Source organism: Odontesthes bonariensis, chromosome 23 (assembly GCF_027942865.1).
Source record: "Odontesthes bonariensis isolate fOdoBon6 chromosome 23, fOdoBon6.hap1, whole genome shotgun sequence".
Classification (NCBI taxonomy): domain Eukaryota; kingdom Metazoa; phylum Chordata; class Actinopteri; order Atheriniformes; family Atherinopsidae; genus Odontesthes; species Odontesthes bonariensis.
This window is the reverse complement of record NC_134528.1, coordinates 25,191,787-25,204,717: the sequence shown is the minus strand read 5'-3', so window position 1 is coordinate 25,204,717 and position 12,931 is coordinate 25,191,787. Positions and strand designations below refer to the sequence as shown.

General features: G+C 42.0%; 1 protein-coding gene across 2 annotated transcripts in view; it reads left to right on the top strand.

Moving 5' to 3' along the window:
• The first annotated feature begins 4,164 nt into the window (after window positions 1–4,164).
• The window catches only part of rab26 (RAB26, member RAS oncogene family), a 127,789-nt gene continuing 119,022 nt past the window's right edge, over window positions 4,165–12,931 (top strand). The window contains exons 1-2 of one of the 2 annotated variants that reach the window (XM_075457693.1): window positions 4,165–4,793; window positions 5,998–6,108. In XM_075457693.1, coding sequence (XP_075313808.1) covers window positions 4,617–4,793; window positions 5,998–6,108 — 288 coding nt within the window. In that variant the 5' untranslated portion in view covers window positions 4,165–4,616. The remainder of the gene's footprint in view (window positions 4,794–5,997; window positions 6,109–12,931) is intronic. The other variant, XM_075457694.1, reaches the window with a different exon arrangement.

The window sequence follows — 12,931 nt, the reverse complement described above, 5'->3', positions numbered from 1 at the left end:
GTGTGTTGCCACAGTCATCACCTATATTGGTCCTGCTAATTCTTTCATTTTCCTGATAAGTCTCAAAGCAGTTGTCCGCTCTGACAGATTATTTCTTTTAAAACACAACTAACTGGGATCAGAGTTAATACGAGCAGTCTCACTGAATCAGATGAGTAGAAGGCAAAATTGTCATTAGTGTTTCTAAATTGATCCTTGGAGTGAGCATGAGCGTGCACGGTTGCTTGTCTCTGTGATGGAGTAGCAACCTGTCCAGGTTGTACCCCGCCTCTCGCCTGATGACTCCAAAACGCCTGATGTTCACCAAAAGAAACGGTTACAGTTACTCAAAAGTCCACTAGATGGCACTGTTTCCCAGTTAAAAGACGCCTTTTGGACTTTAATCTCAAAAGTGCAGCTTGCAGTCGAACCTTTCTTTTAAATCAAACAGTCTCTTGTCCAGCATGTTAAAAAGACATCACGGTGCGAGCAAAGAAATCTGAGACATTTACCTGCTGTGGCGACTGTGGTCTAGTTCCTACAAGAGAAGGAAGCATTCAACAAAAATTCAGTTTGTCTCGGAACTACTGTGCAGCAAAAGTATATTTCTGAAGCGATGACTAACAAAGGAAAGCAGAACCGTAGTTGTTGATTTGTTTCTGTTTATATGAAACATTATATCTCTATTTTTTTTTTTTTTTTGATAAATGAGCAGTCGGACTGTGAAGTTATTTTCACCTCACTGACATCTTGGATAAATACTCTCGTCACTCGAGCAAAAAATATGGTGGTGTTGCAATATACTGTATCAGTTCTCCAGAAAATGAAGACCAATCTGCTGTCTAGTCTACGGCAGAATGTAAATATAACTTGTGCTATTGTAAAAATCAACTGTGGCTATAAGCTGTGTAAAGGATCATTCGGTATATGATGCAGTTCACTCAGAAATTACAAGAATAAGGTTTGGCTGTATCATTGGGGTGGATACACAGCTTTCCACAATACTGACTTTAACTTTCTGAGCTTCTGTTCAAGTGATAAACTATATTCTCTCCAGACATGCAGCACAATAATGTCTAATAAATCCAATAATGCCTCAGGAACAGTATACTACTGGGTGCATCAATACAGAAAATGTTTTATCTGAAAACAGGCTATTTGATATTTGAGATGGGATGGTGGATGATTGCATGGTTTTAGGTTACAAGCTTACAGACCCCGGTCAAAGGAGATTTAGTTTATGCAACATCTGCTAAATAACCCCCAGAAAAAAGTGTTACGTCTGTGGGTTGATGTTCTCAATATTCACTTGGTCATCTTCAATGTCTTAACAACTGCATAAAAGACCGTCGGTTTGGATAAATCAAATTAAACCTCCCTGCGAGGAGCAGAGGGGACAGAATTCAGCATCTGTCCCCTGTCAGAAGTTACTCTGAGCAGCATTTTTCTGATTTGTTAAATTTGGTGTTGCAACATTATACTTTATTAATTTGTTGTTTTTCTTTTTTTTTTTGGGGGGGGGGTTACTTCTTGAGAGAATTGAAATGTGGTATGACAGTGCGACAAGTTTCGTGCTCAATGTGTGATGGCAAGCAATCATCCTTTATGTGTACGCTCCATTATGATGCATTTGCACTGAGCACAGAGAATCAACAGCAGCTAACTTCAAGCTGATGTACGGACGGGTTGGTGGTCACAGAAAAACCCTTTGAAAGGCTCAAGTCGGTAAAACTGCAATTCAGGGTTTTCCATGGCTTCAATGCAAACTGGCGATTTATGTTGCATCATCTTTTTTTCTTTTCTTTTAAAAAGGACTCTAAACAGTTACGGGGCCAAGTGCTCTCAAAAGCACATAGAACAAGTTGGTTAAAATCAAACTCTTTATGAAACAAGTTGGGCGGAGGTTGGAAACATCCTTTCCAACACAAAAAAGAAAATCTCTCTCTCTCTTTGTCTTACAATCTCCACCAATGCAAGCATCGACAACATCTTCTCTTAGAGCATTGACTCATCTCAAAAACTCATCACAGAAGCTGGTACTTCAGCCACAAGCACAGTTGTAATCAGCACATGGGATTCTTGAGTAATCTAGTGCATATGGCAAGAGTCCAGCTACAGCACAAATTAAAGTGCAAGCTCCAAGTGGCGGCACACGGTAAGCTAGCCCGTAGGTTAAGAAAAGCTGGGTGAAGTATTTCTATGTTGCATCCAGTTTATTCATTGGAAGATTTACTTTCCACTTTGATCTGTTTAAAAATGAACGCTTTCTGTCTCCATTAAAAGGTGCTGTAAGTTGTACAAACAAGCAACTCAGCAGAGTCCTCAGTCGGTGTGGTTTAAGTAGAAAGTATGATAGGACATCGGTCATGGATGGGTGTGTGTGCTCTTCCTGTTGTTTGCAGCTCATTGGTTTTTGACAATGCAACACTTGCACAGCCAGGGTGTATTTAATAGCCTCCTCATCAAACGTATCTGCATCTTGTTTGCTGTGTTAACCGCCTCCAGACTGCAAATAACCCCCCCCCCATTTGCTTTTGCAGCCTTGTCTCCCAGCTTTATGTGACGGCTTCGGTTTGGCATTTTCCCCAGTTATCATCTGACATCAAATTAAAGCAGAGGCAGCAGCGGCACGCAAAGACTGGGTGCGACCAAAAGGGATGAGTTGTAGGTTAAATTCCCTGATGGGCAAAATCTGGCGGAGTAGAGTGAATCACATCACTAGTGTATCAACAATAAGATTGTGCAGAGCTGTCTTAATAGTTAGGCAGACCTCATGTGCAAATCTGTAACTAAAATAGGCGGGAGGAAAAATTACGGTTTGCAATTCTTCTCCAAGAAGGAGGTTACAATAAGACAGAGTATATCGAGCTGATGAGAACAGTGAAGCGGTCAGATTATCCGTGGTGTTTATGGTTAAATAACATGTCTTATGGAGCATGTATAGTCACAGTAGATATAGGAAAATGATGTTTTTTGTGTTGGCTTGAAGGTAAGGAGTTACTGAATATAAAGGAGTGAATTTTAGTATTTTCATGGAAACTGGTACCCAGTTTGGGAAAAATTTTCTTCTATGCATAGGAAGTAATAAACCCCGACATGCACAGGGGCAAACCCAGGAATATAAATTAAGCAAATATGAGTGATCAGCAGGGAATTCTGGTGAAAATATGAATAAGAAAGCATTTAGATTGTGCTAGTTTTTTATCTATTCACAACTGTGACATTCATACCGCCAGTCGGTGAAACATATCAGAGCCGCAGCTTATTCTCTCTCTGAAATAAGAAAATACACCATATTGGGGGGAATGGGGGGAGCTAACAGAAAATGAGCGATTCTTCAGTCAAAATACTGTAAAACACTTGGCAGTATGGGTCTCTCTGCACTGAAAATGGCTGGCAGCCAATGAGTTAAGAGCTGGGAAAGTTAGCTAGCAGTAGCCTATACCTAAAGTAGCTGTTTTTTTTTTTTAAATCTAGACATGGGCTATTGATAAATGGTTGTGACTGCTCACTAGCTGAATGGCTGTTAAACGGAGTAAATGTATTAAATTTAACAGTCAACAGCTGAACTGGTCAGTCGAGCATTTACTAATCGCCTAGAGGAAATGGTAAAATGAAAGTGTTCCAGGTCCAGTTTAAAAGTATTTCAAACAAATGAATTTAAGCTTAATTGGGTGGGTATTGATGGAGTCCATCAGTGAAGCCAGTACTTCATATAGGATTGTGGACAAGTGCCAACATGTCTCAGATGCAGTGTTCCTGCTGAATATCTGATAGACTTGTGCAGCCTACCCCGGAGGAACTGTCTGATAAGCCTACTGGTCAGACTCATGTTTGACAGCAGTTAAGCAAAGCTTGCTTCAACAAGCTGTCACAAACCTCTGGAAGTGTGAATCGGTGCCAGCACCCAGCTGCAACTTTAAAAGGAAAATACACCCCAAGATAGAATTTACCTTTTATTTCTGCAACGTGTCCTAAATTACAAACTGAATTCAGTATCTCTATACGTGCAGTCAAGTAATACTCAGGTACTCAGGCTTTTCAAAGTGAAAGAATTGTAATTAAGCTGCAACGTCCTGTCTTGGAACACTCCATTCTAATGGTTTGGTTTGGAATCCAAATCGGTGATAATATAAAGGCTGGTGCATCGCTTGATTAAAATCAGTTCGTCTTTTTGGCCATAAAAATGAAGCAGGTTTGATTATGCGCTCAGCTTTGGACCTGAAGCTGTAGTAGGCTATGTTCAAAATTATCTTCAACGTAGGCGTTACTGTTCTTTGTTTTTAGTGTATTTTTCCCTATACGCCGTTACAACAATACTTTCACTCGCTCCCAACACCACCGTCCGAGAGATAGAGAGGCGGGGATAGTGCTGCTTCCACCGTGGATATACTTGAGGTTTCTAGTCATTCAGCAGCACCAGCGGGACAACAGCTGCTTCTCCACGGTGTCAATTTGTGTCCACTTTACGCACAGTCATGATTTTGACGCACTGGGGAACTTCTCTCGCTTAAACGTGCGTCGACCACAACTAAAGAAGGAAAAGTGCACTGAAAAGAAAAGAAAAGACCATTTCGTTTTTTTTCCCCACACTCATCTTATTTTAATTGCCTGAAGCTAAACGGGTTATCACAGCCATGTCCAGGAAGAAGGCAGTGAAGGGTAAAGGGAGCTCCAAGAGCCCAAAGGCGTCTCCGAGCAGCGGACGGACGGGGAAAGGTTTGGCCGCAGCTGCTGCTCCGTCCTCCGGACTGGTTTACCCGTGCAGACCGTCCATCAGCAACAGCGGAGAGTTTTACGATATCGCCTTCAAGGTGAGCGAACGCGAGCTTTCACATCTCACAACTCGTACTCGCGATAGTTAGCAAAGAAGCAGGTGCAAGTTTTCGGGGGCTCATTAAACAGAACGGGCTCCACCTGTGGTGGTTTGACCCTGTTCTGTCGTTTTTGTGAACGTTAAAAGCCGACTTTGGTGCGATGAAGAGGGTTTTCTAAACTACTTATCGTAGACTTCAGCATTTGCTCTCCAAACAAAATACATAAGTATATATTTAGGCTACAGCTCGATTTATGTCCCGCCTTTGTCACATTGTTCTCCACAACTACAGTCCTGTGCAATAACATAGAGGAGAAGGTGGAGACAGATATCCATAATTAATGAGACCAATTAACAGCAGCACACGAGGGCCTTTTTTTTTTTTTCTCGACTGGAACTGATAAAGTTCGTTTATCATAGCTTTGTGGTAATAAGTGTGGCAATCTGCTGTGTCTTCGTTGTTCTTTTTTTGTTCATTTGGCGCAAAATATGTTAAAAATTGGAGTTGGAATGGTTGGACAACCTATTTAATGCACGCTAATGATCGTGTCTGAAGTAACTACTCAGTCAAAAGCTCAGTACCCTTATTTTGCCCTGCCTAATTCTGAAAATATGTAATCAAATGAGCCTCTCAGATTGGCACAGACCCAGCTCGGAGTCGATCCATCCTTGCCATCTTTATCTCCTTCACGTCATGTTGCATTCGCTGTACCGTGGAAGCGGGAAGTCTTTTGTTGTTTTTATCGCTTTGCGATTAACAGCACTTAAAATTAAGTTTTTAAAAAAAAAAGGGGCGGGGGGGGGCATTTAGCAGGTGAGCTACTTTCTTATCTGACTCAAAATGCAGAAGTCTGGGTTGATGAACCTTAACATGATTTATCTAGGAAATCATATATTTTTTTAATTTCCAGTTTTAAATAAGAAGTTCCCATTTCTTATCAAGTGCAGCATCATTAAGCGAACACCTGAACCCAAGTCTAAATATTGATTGAACTTGAACTTACTGTTAAGCCTTTAACAACTTAAAGCACAGAGTAGTTGACTGTATTTCAGATGAACCACTGGAACTGGGTTAGGGTTTACTTAGGGTTTATCAAACGTGCACGCGACCCAGGAACTCTGAACTGCAGACGAGGAAAATGTTATTTGAGAATAAAATTTCCAGTCAACCAATATGTTGACTCTTCCACTCTCTGCCTCAGGTGATGCTGGTGGGGGATTCAGGTGTTGGGAAGACCTGTCTGCTGGTTCGCTTCAAAGATGGAGCCTTTCTCGCCGGGAGCTTCATCTCCACTGTGGGCATCGACTTCAGGGTAAGTGCTACCTTAGTTCTAGCCTGGCGACGCCATCCTACGTACTTCCGCCCAAAGATTTTGGCTCCGCACATAGTCTGGCCAAATCCCCCTACCTCGGTTCGCTCAGTGTTTTGCCAATCAGCAAACAGTTGCGAGTGGTGACGCAGAACTCACGCGCGGAGTCCATTGTAGTCCATATAATTGTAGTTCAACCGCAGCGGAAATAAACATGGCGACGGAAGAACGCCAGAAGCTATCCATGAAGTTGTCTCAACTCTGGAGAGCATTACACAATTAAAACAAGAGCAAGAGGAATGCCTCGTCAATTTTGTTAGTGGCAAGGATGTCGTAGCTCTCCTTCCAACTGGCTTTGGGAAAAGTTTGATTTATCAAATGGTACCGGTATAATGAAAGCGGATGTGGGAAGCGTGATTCGCGAGCAAGCATGAACCTCGGCGCATAACCTACGTCCTTTCTAAACATTACTGATTGGTTAAGGGAACTCCAATGAATTTAAGTTGCTGAGTAAGGTCCCACCCTCCATGGGAACGGATTCCTCTTGGGTTTTTCCAGACTGTTTGACGGAGTCAACAGTCGGCTTTCGCCCAGGCTACCTTAGTTCAGCATGACATTAAAATGTTTGGAAGTGGTTCTCTTTAGTGCTTTAGAAGAATTGATGTCTTGTCACGTGACTAAAAAAGTGTAAACTTTGACTCCCATCTTTATATCATACCAGCATGACATTTCATGCCAAAGAGGACACAACCTCGTACATGAAGAAAAGCAGTTTGAAGCTCCTGAAGCATTCCAAACTTTTTTAGAAACTTTCTTTGTATCATCTTTAATACCTGCCTCAAAGTAAACGCAGTGAACTAGTGAAACTAGTTTCCAACTGGAAATGATTAATTGATGAAGCAACTGGGAACCTTTCTGTTCCTCTGCAGTGGAAACAAACACTCTAAACAGCCCAGCCTCACCAGAAAATGTGAAGTAGTGTCGCAGTCTATGGATAGAAATTCTGACATGGCAACATATCCTCTGCTTAGTGTTCATGTGACGCGCTGGGAACCACAGCCACAATGAATAATAAAATGTCTAAACTCTAACCGTGCTTAGTTTTCTAGCCCGTACCATGTATCCTCACCCTAATCATGTGTCCTCACCCTAACCACTGTCACGTGAAAGCGAATCAGAAAAGTGAAACGACAGTGGTAACAGTTTTCTCTCCGGTATGAATGTCAGCAGATTGACGTCTCCAACCACCGCTCCTGCCTCCTTAACCAACAGCATCGATTGTTGGATGTCGTGGGTCACTGTCATCAGTTGGCGAGATAAACTGCGTCTCTGTCAGGAACTGAATAAGAAAAAACCTAATCCGTGTAAGCTAACTTTTGAACCTTTTTTTTTGTGACGTTGCAACGTTTTGCACTGTGGTCCAAAGTAGCCGTTAAATATTCTGTCATGAGATCGGTACACATTTGCCCATGAAAATGTTGGTTAATTTCAGCTGAATTAGTTGCCCCCACGCTCTTGAAGGTCAAGTTAATCATATTTTCTATGTTGTGCCAGATTGCGACAGAAGTCATTTAAAGGGATAGTTTGCCTCTTTTGACATGAAGCTGTATGACTTTCCATACTAGCAATATTGTGCATGAACATTGACTAACCCCCTACTGCGTCCTGTGAGCTGAGTTCCGGCCTCGTTTTGGTGTTGACGAAAGTAGTCCGGCTAGTTTGCTGGAGCCACAAAAATAAAGGGTTTTCCTTCTCAAAACAATATGCCTTCAAAAGAGTAATACATTTGCATCACAAAATCGTTGTCCAGGAAAAAGTCGACCTCACAATTGCTTGGAACTATTTTCTCTCCCTTCGTATCACTGCGCGCTGCCGACAGCCGCGCCTGTTTAACGGTGTTTACTGCTCGGTCTGCACTTTGGTCTGCACTTCGGTCTGCACACCACGCAGCCCCCCCAAAAGCTCTTTTGTTATAATCTAGCATTGTGCCTACGTGTGTGAGCATTGCGGATGTACATTTGTTTTATTTCAGATAAAACAATTGCTATTGAATCCTATCCACGAGAGGAATTGATTTAACACTTTATCTTTTTTGGATTTTAACAGTTTTTTCTGATTATTATAGATGCAACAAAAGTTTCCTGAAATGACGCGGTCGAAAAAACACAAAATTAGCATAATCGCACAGCATAGCAGGAAGAGAAAAAAACAAGTGAAATGTCTTCTTTGACTGCAGAGGATTAACTTTGCATATTTATAAAAAGAACGGCAGCATCAAAGCCTGCACTCCTCCCAGTGCTCTGTCACCGTGTCTTCCATGGCTTTCAGTACCTGTGACTTATTTCATCAATTAAAACAGTCTTTGAAACTTTGAGCTTTCTTCCAAAGATTGGCTTTGTCATTAGATGTCTGAAGTCTAAACTCTAATTAAAGAAGATGGTTAAAAGTGCCAGCAACCCCCCCCCCCCAAAAAAACCCCAGCCCCACATTAAGTGTCACAGCCACAGATGAGAGGCAGTGACCCGTCTCGCTCCTTTACTGTCTTGTTGCTCCCTGAAGCAAGATTCCGGCAGAATCTGACACAGCGGTTTGGAAAAACCTTCCCAGAGGAAGCATTCGGAGCCCCGTTTCACCGACGCTGTCAACCAGAGCCGTTTATAGTGGAGCAAGTGTGCAGTAGGAAGATGTCAAATTCCACTATATTAAAGCCCATGACAGAAAGAAGCAGTAGAGCTGAACGTACAATATTGATGCAGCCTTGTTTGATGCCCGAGGTCGTGTATTAATTGACACCTCTTTTGGTTTTTACTTGATTCATCACCCGTGAGGCAGGTGCCTTAAAGCTACAGACATCTATAAGGCAGCCTGTCGTTCCCCTTGACAAATGTGCTCTTACACAACCGTTCTTGTTCTTATAACTGTAAGACGTCGGTTTAAAGGACCCTGCATACATGTCCAATACATATGAGTTTAGAGAGAGAGGTGTCAGCGCAGTCACAACAAACGGTAGCACCCCGATGTTTGCATGTAGAGGCTCGTGAACAACGTCTCTCAGCATTTTTATCACAGCAGAATAGCCGTCTAAGTTCCTCTGCTTCTGCTGAGTGATTACACAAACACTGATGTGTCCTCACCATTGATCACTTTCTGTTTTAGACTGGGATCCTTCCTCTGAGTACAGTTTCTTTTCATCTGGAGTGTGAGAAACGTCTCTTTGATGCTTCCTTGGTTCTCCTGCCCAAGGCTCCACGATACTCCTACTCAGTGCAACCTAACCCGCCTGTGTTGCTTCAGCCCCAGCAAACCAGTCATCGCTGGCTGACGCTGAACGCTTTGCTACCAGTGCAGCAGATCAAGGATGCTTCCACAAATGTCACATACCCAACCTTTGTATACTGCAAAAGACACGGTGGGTCTACCGGGTGCTAATAGGTTTCATAAGCTTTGTGAGAACCTGTTTGACAAAGCCTGGAGTTATATGTAAAGGTCCTGCATGGTAGAGTCTCAGAGAAAGAAATAGGGTGTATTGGAGCAAGCAATTCTGTAACAAATGCTGCTTTCTTGTGGCAGTGACTGAAAATAGAAATAGAATAAAGCATCATACGTCCCCATGTGTCTCAAAGACAAAGCCGTCTTTTCACACTGAGAAGGTAAAAATAGATAAATGTCTTTTATCTGCGTTTATAGAGGCCCCTGCAGGAGGAAAATAATGGTCATTATCACTCCCTGTAGCACTGTAGAGAGAAAAAGGGGAAACTTTTTATAGATTCAAATTCCAGGGAAAGAAGGAAAAAAATGTTTCCCTTGCAAAGCTTATATTAAACGGATAAATCATTTTATTGTCAATGTCCTCTACAATGCAAGTTTATAAAAAAAATAAAATAAAAGAAGCGCTATAAAGTGAATAGAGATAAATTGTATTGAATAAATGTCACAAAAACGACCTGTACATTACATTACAGGCGGTTTGTTCTTGTTTTTATTGTTCTGTACGACCTGCCTGATGGCAGAAACTCCAACCACAATGACCTGGGTGTGATGGCTCTCTCAGTATTTATTCAGCCTCTGTGAGACAACAGGAATTGCAATTGGCTCAGTGTTTTGCCATGTTCCTGTCTTGGGGAAATAGCCATTTCTTCCCCATGACGCCGGGCTGTTCATTCATAATTCCTGCTCATCATTTTGTCAGGGGTAATGCAGCCTGTCATCATCTTTCATCCATACATCTTCACACGACTCACCTCAAACTCCTTACTTATGTGCTTTTACCATCACTCACCTTTTGAGTGTCCTGCTTTGTGTGTGTTGTTGAGGTCTTGCACACGTATTTATTGACAGTTTGTATGTATCATTAGCAGGCTGAGCTGAAGACTGAGAGAGCCGCTCTCCAATGCGCCAGCTTCGTAGGCTTGTTATTGGATCGTAGGCCACACAGTTTTACATGTTCAAATCAAGGATTATCAGTGTGTTTTACTCTTTGCTTAGTGAGAATAATTTTCTTGACTGAAGCAGAAGTGGTGTGACGTTAAGAGCTACTTTCTGTGATTCTTTAGCAAGGAAACCTCTTAAAAACTCCACGATAAACACGATTGTGACGACTCTGCGTCGGTCAGTTCTGTGTACACAATAGAATTAATGATGGCTATGATTTGGCCGCTCTTATATTTAGCTTATGTTATCTACCCAAGGCTAAAAAAAATCACTTCTGGGTTGATGTCGCCACGGGCGGATCTAGAGGCGGGGCCAGAGGGGCCGAGGCCCCGCCTCTAATTTGATTGGCCCCTGAAGTGCCCCTGTCCTGTCAATCACCTGGCGAGAAAAACAAGTGAGGAATTAAATGATCACTGCTGCAGTTCCACCCCCAAACTGTGGGTGGCAGTGTGCTAGTTGTGTCAATACAACTGAATAGAAGAAGAAAAGTACTAAATCTCAAATGATGCACTTTACTTCAGTGTTCATGTTTTAGTGTGCATGGCGTATTAATTACTTGAATTCGAGCTGGAAGCTTAAGAAGGTGACTTTGTTATTTGGTGAGTCAAATCTTCTTGTTTGTTGTTAAGTTTAGGTTTATATTAAACTAAACTGACTACATAAAATGGTTGGCTTCTAAACTTGTTATCCACTGCACTTGTGTCATAAGTTGCTATTTTGTTGGTAGGATAGCAATAGCTTTGACCTGCTTGTTCAACGCTTAACATTAAGATATGAGATTTTGTGTTTTGTGTAATATTAAGATTTTGGTAGAGATAGCAGCAGACAGCATGAAAAGAAAGGGAATTCAGCAGTTGTATACATGGTTTTTGCTACCTTGTTAGGACTAGCAACTATAAACAAACCTAAGAAGGAAAAGCTGCTATAAATATGTTTTGTTGATGAAAGTACTAAAAGTGCAAAAACATTTGTTTACTGGCAGGTTAGGGATTGTTTTGGTCAGGGCACAGTTCAGCATTCACTAATTTTGAATGCTAGTAAAATGCATTGGAGTCAATGGAAGGTGCTCACAAATATAGTAAGGTGTGTGTGTGTGTGTGTGTGTGTGTGTGTGTGTGGGAGGGAGAATGAGATTGAATATGTTGTTGTATGTACAGTTAAAAGCTGTTATGTTTTATGTTTTGTGTGTTTTATGTGCCCTTAATGCACACTGAATTAAAAAAAAGAATTATTACAAACGTTACTGATTCATGATTTTTTTATTTCAGTTTCAAAAGGGATACTGAATTATTCCTTTTTGTTTTTGGATAGTAGACTAGAAGTAGATGTTCTTTACTGTCAGTATACTGTAGAAGAGTAAAGCCTGGTTTATAGTCGGTAACGCAAGACGCAACGCAAGACGCAACGCAAGCCCTTGCGCGGTTGCAAGCCCCCCCTTGCGTGCTTGCGTGTGTCACCTCAATTTTCTAAACTTGACGCAAGCGCAAGCCACTGGCTGTGGTCGAAACCGCCTACTACTTGATCGATCTGACAGTATGCAGAGCGTTTACACACAGTGCATTCCACTCCTGCCCGAGCCGAAATCAGCCGGCCTGAAAAGCTGATTTCCCTTAAGCTATAGGCTAAACTCTGTAATTATATAACTTTAGCAACATTTGAAACATTTTCAGGCGAGAAAGTAGTCGTTTAGACCCCCAAGGTGTTGAAAATCTGACAAAATACCGGCTATTTACAAGAAGAAGAAGAAGCATGAATCCAGTCGAAGAGATCTATGGAAGAGAGACTTGCTGAAGAGGTCCTGGCGGTGAATTTCCTTTCATCGTAGTAGGCTTGTCATTGAAAAAACCCGCTACTCCACCTACTGTCCTGGCGGTGAATCGCCACGCAGCACACGCAACCGCCGACAAAGCAAAATGAAGTATAAACGTCTCGAGCCATTAACATACGCGCAAGACGCAAGCTCAAGGGCAGTTAAAAGAAGTATAACTCAGCCTTAAGTTTAAAAAAAAATTGCAATATGTAGGTGTGATGTATTACAGTATGCCATACACTAAACAAAATATCCAAATCAGGTTGGTAGCCTATTTACCATGAGGCTATGATTGGTAAATTAATTGAGTAAGACGATGATGTTTTCTCACCGCCTGCTGGATAATGTGTGTATTGCCTTGTCGCCAATTGATGTTTATTTAAGCAGCGTCATCACTGGATATCAGATGGTGGTGACACTGTTGGCCCCTGAAGGTTACATTTGGCCCCATTCTGGCCCCTGTTTCAGAAAAATCCTAGAACCGCCACTGGATGTCGCACCTCTGTCTACTACAAACGTTGGCTAAAGTTAAAAGAAGTCTGAATGTTAACAGTTTGTCTGAGAACATGCACCCTCACCGGCCCC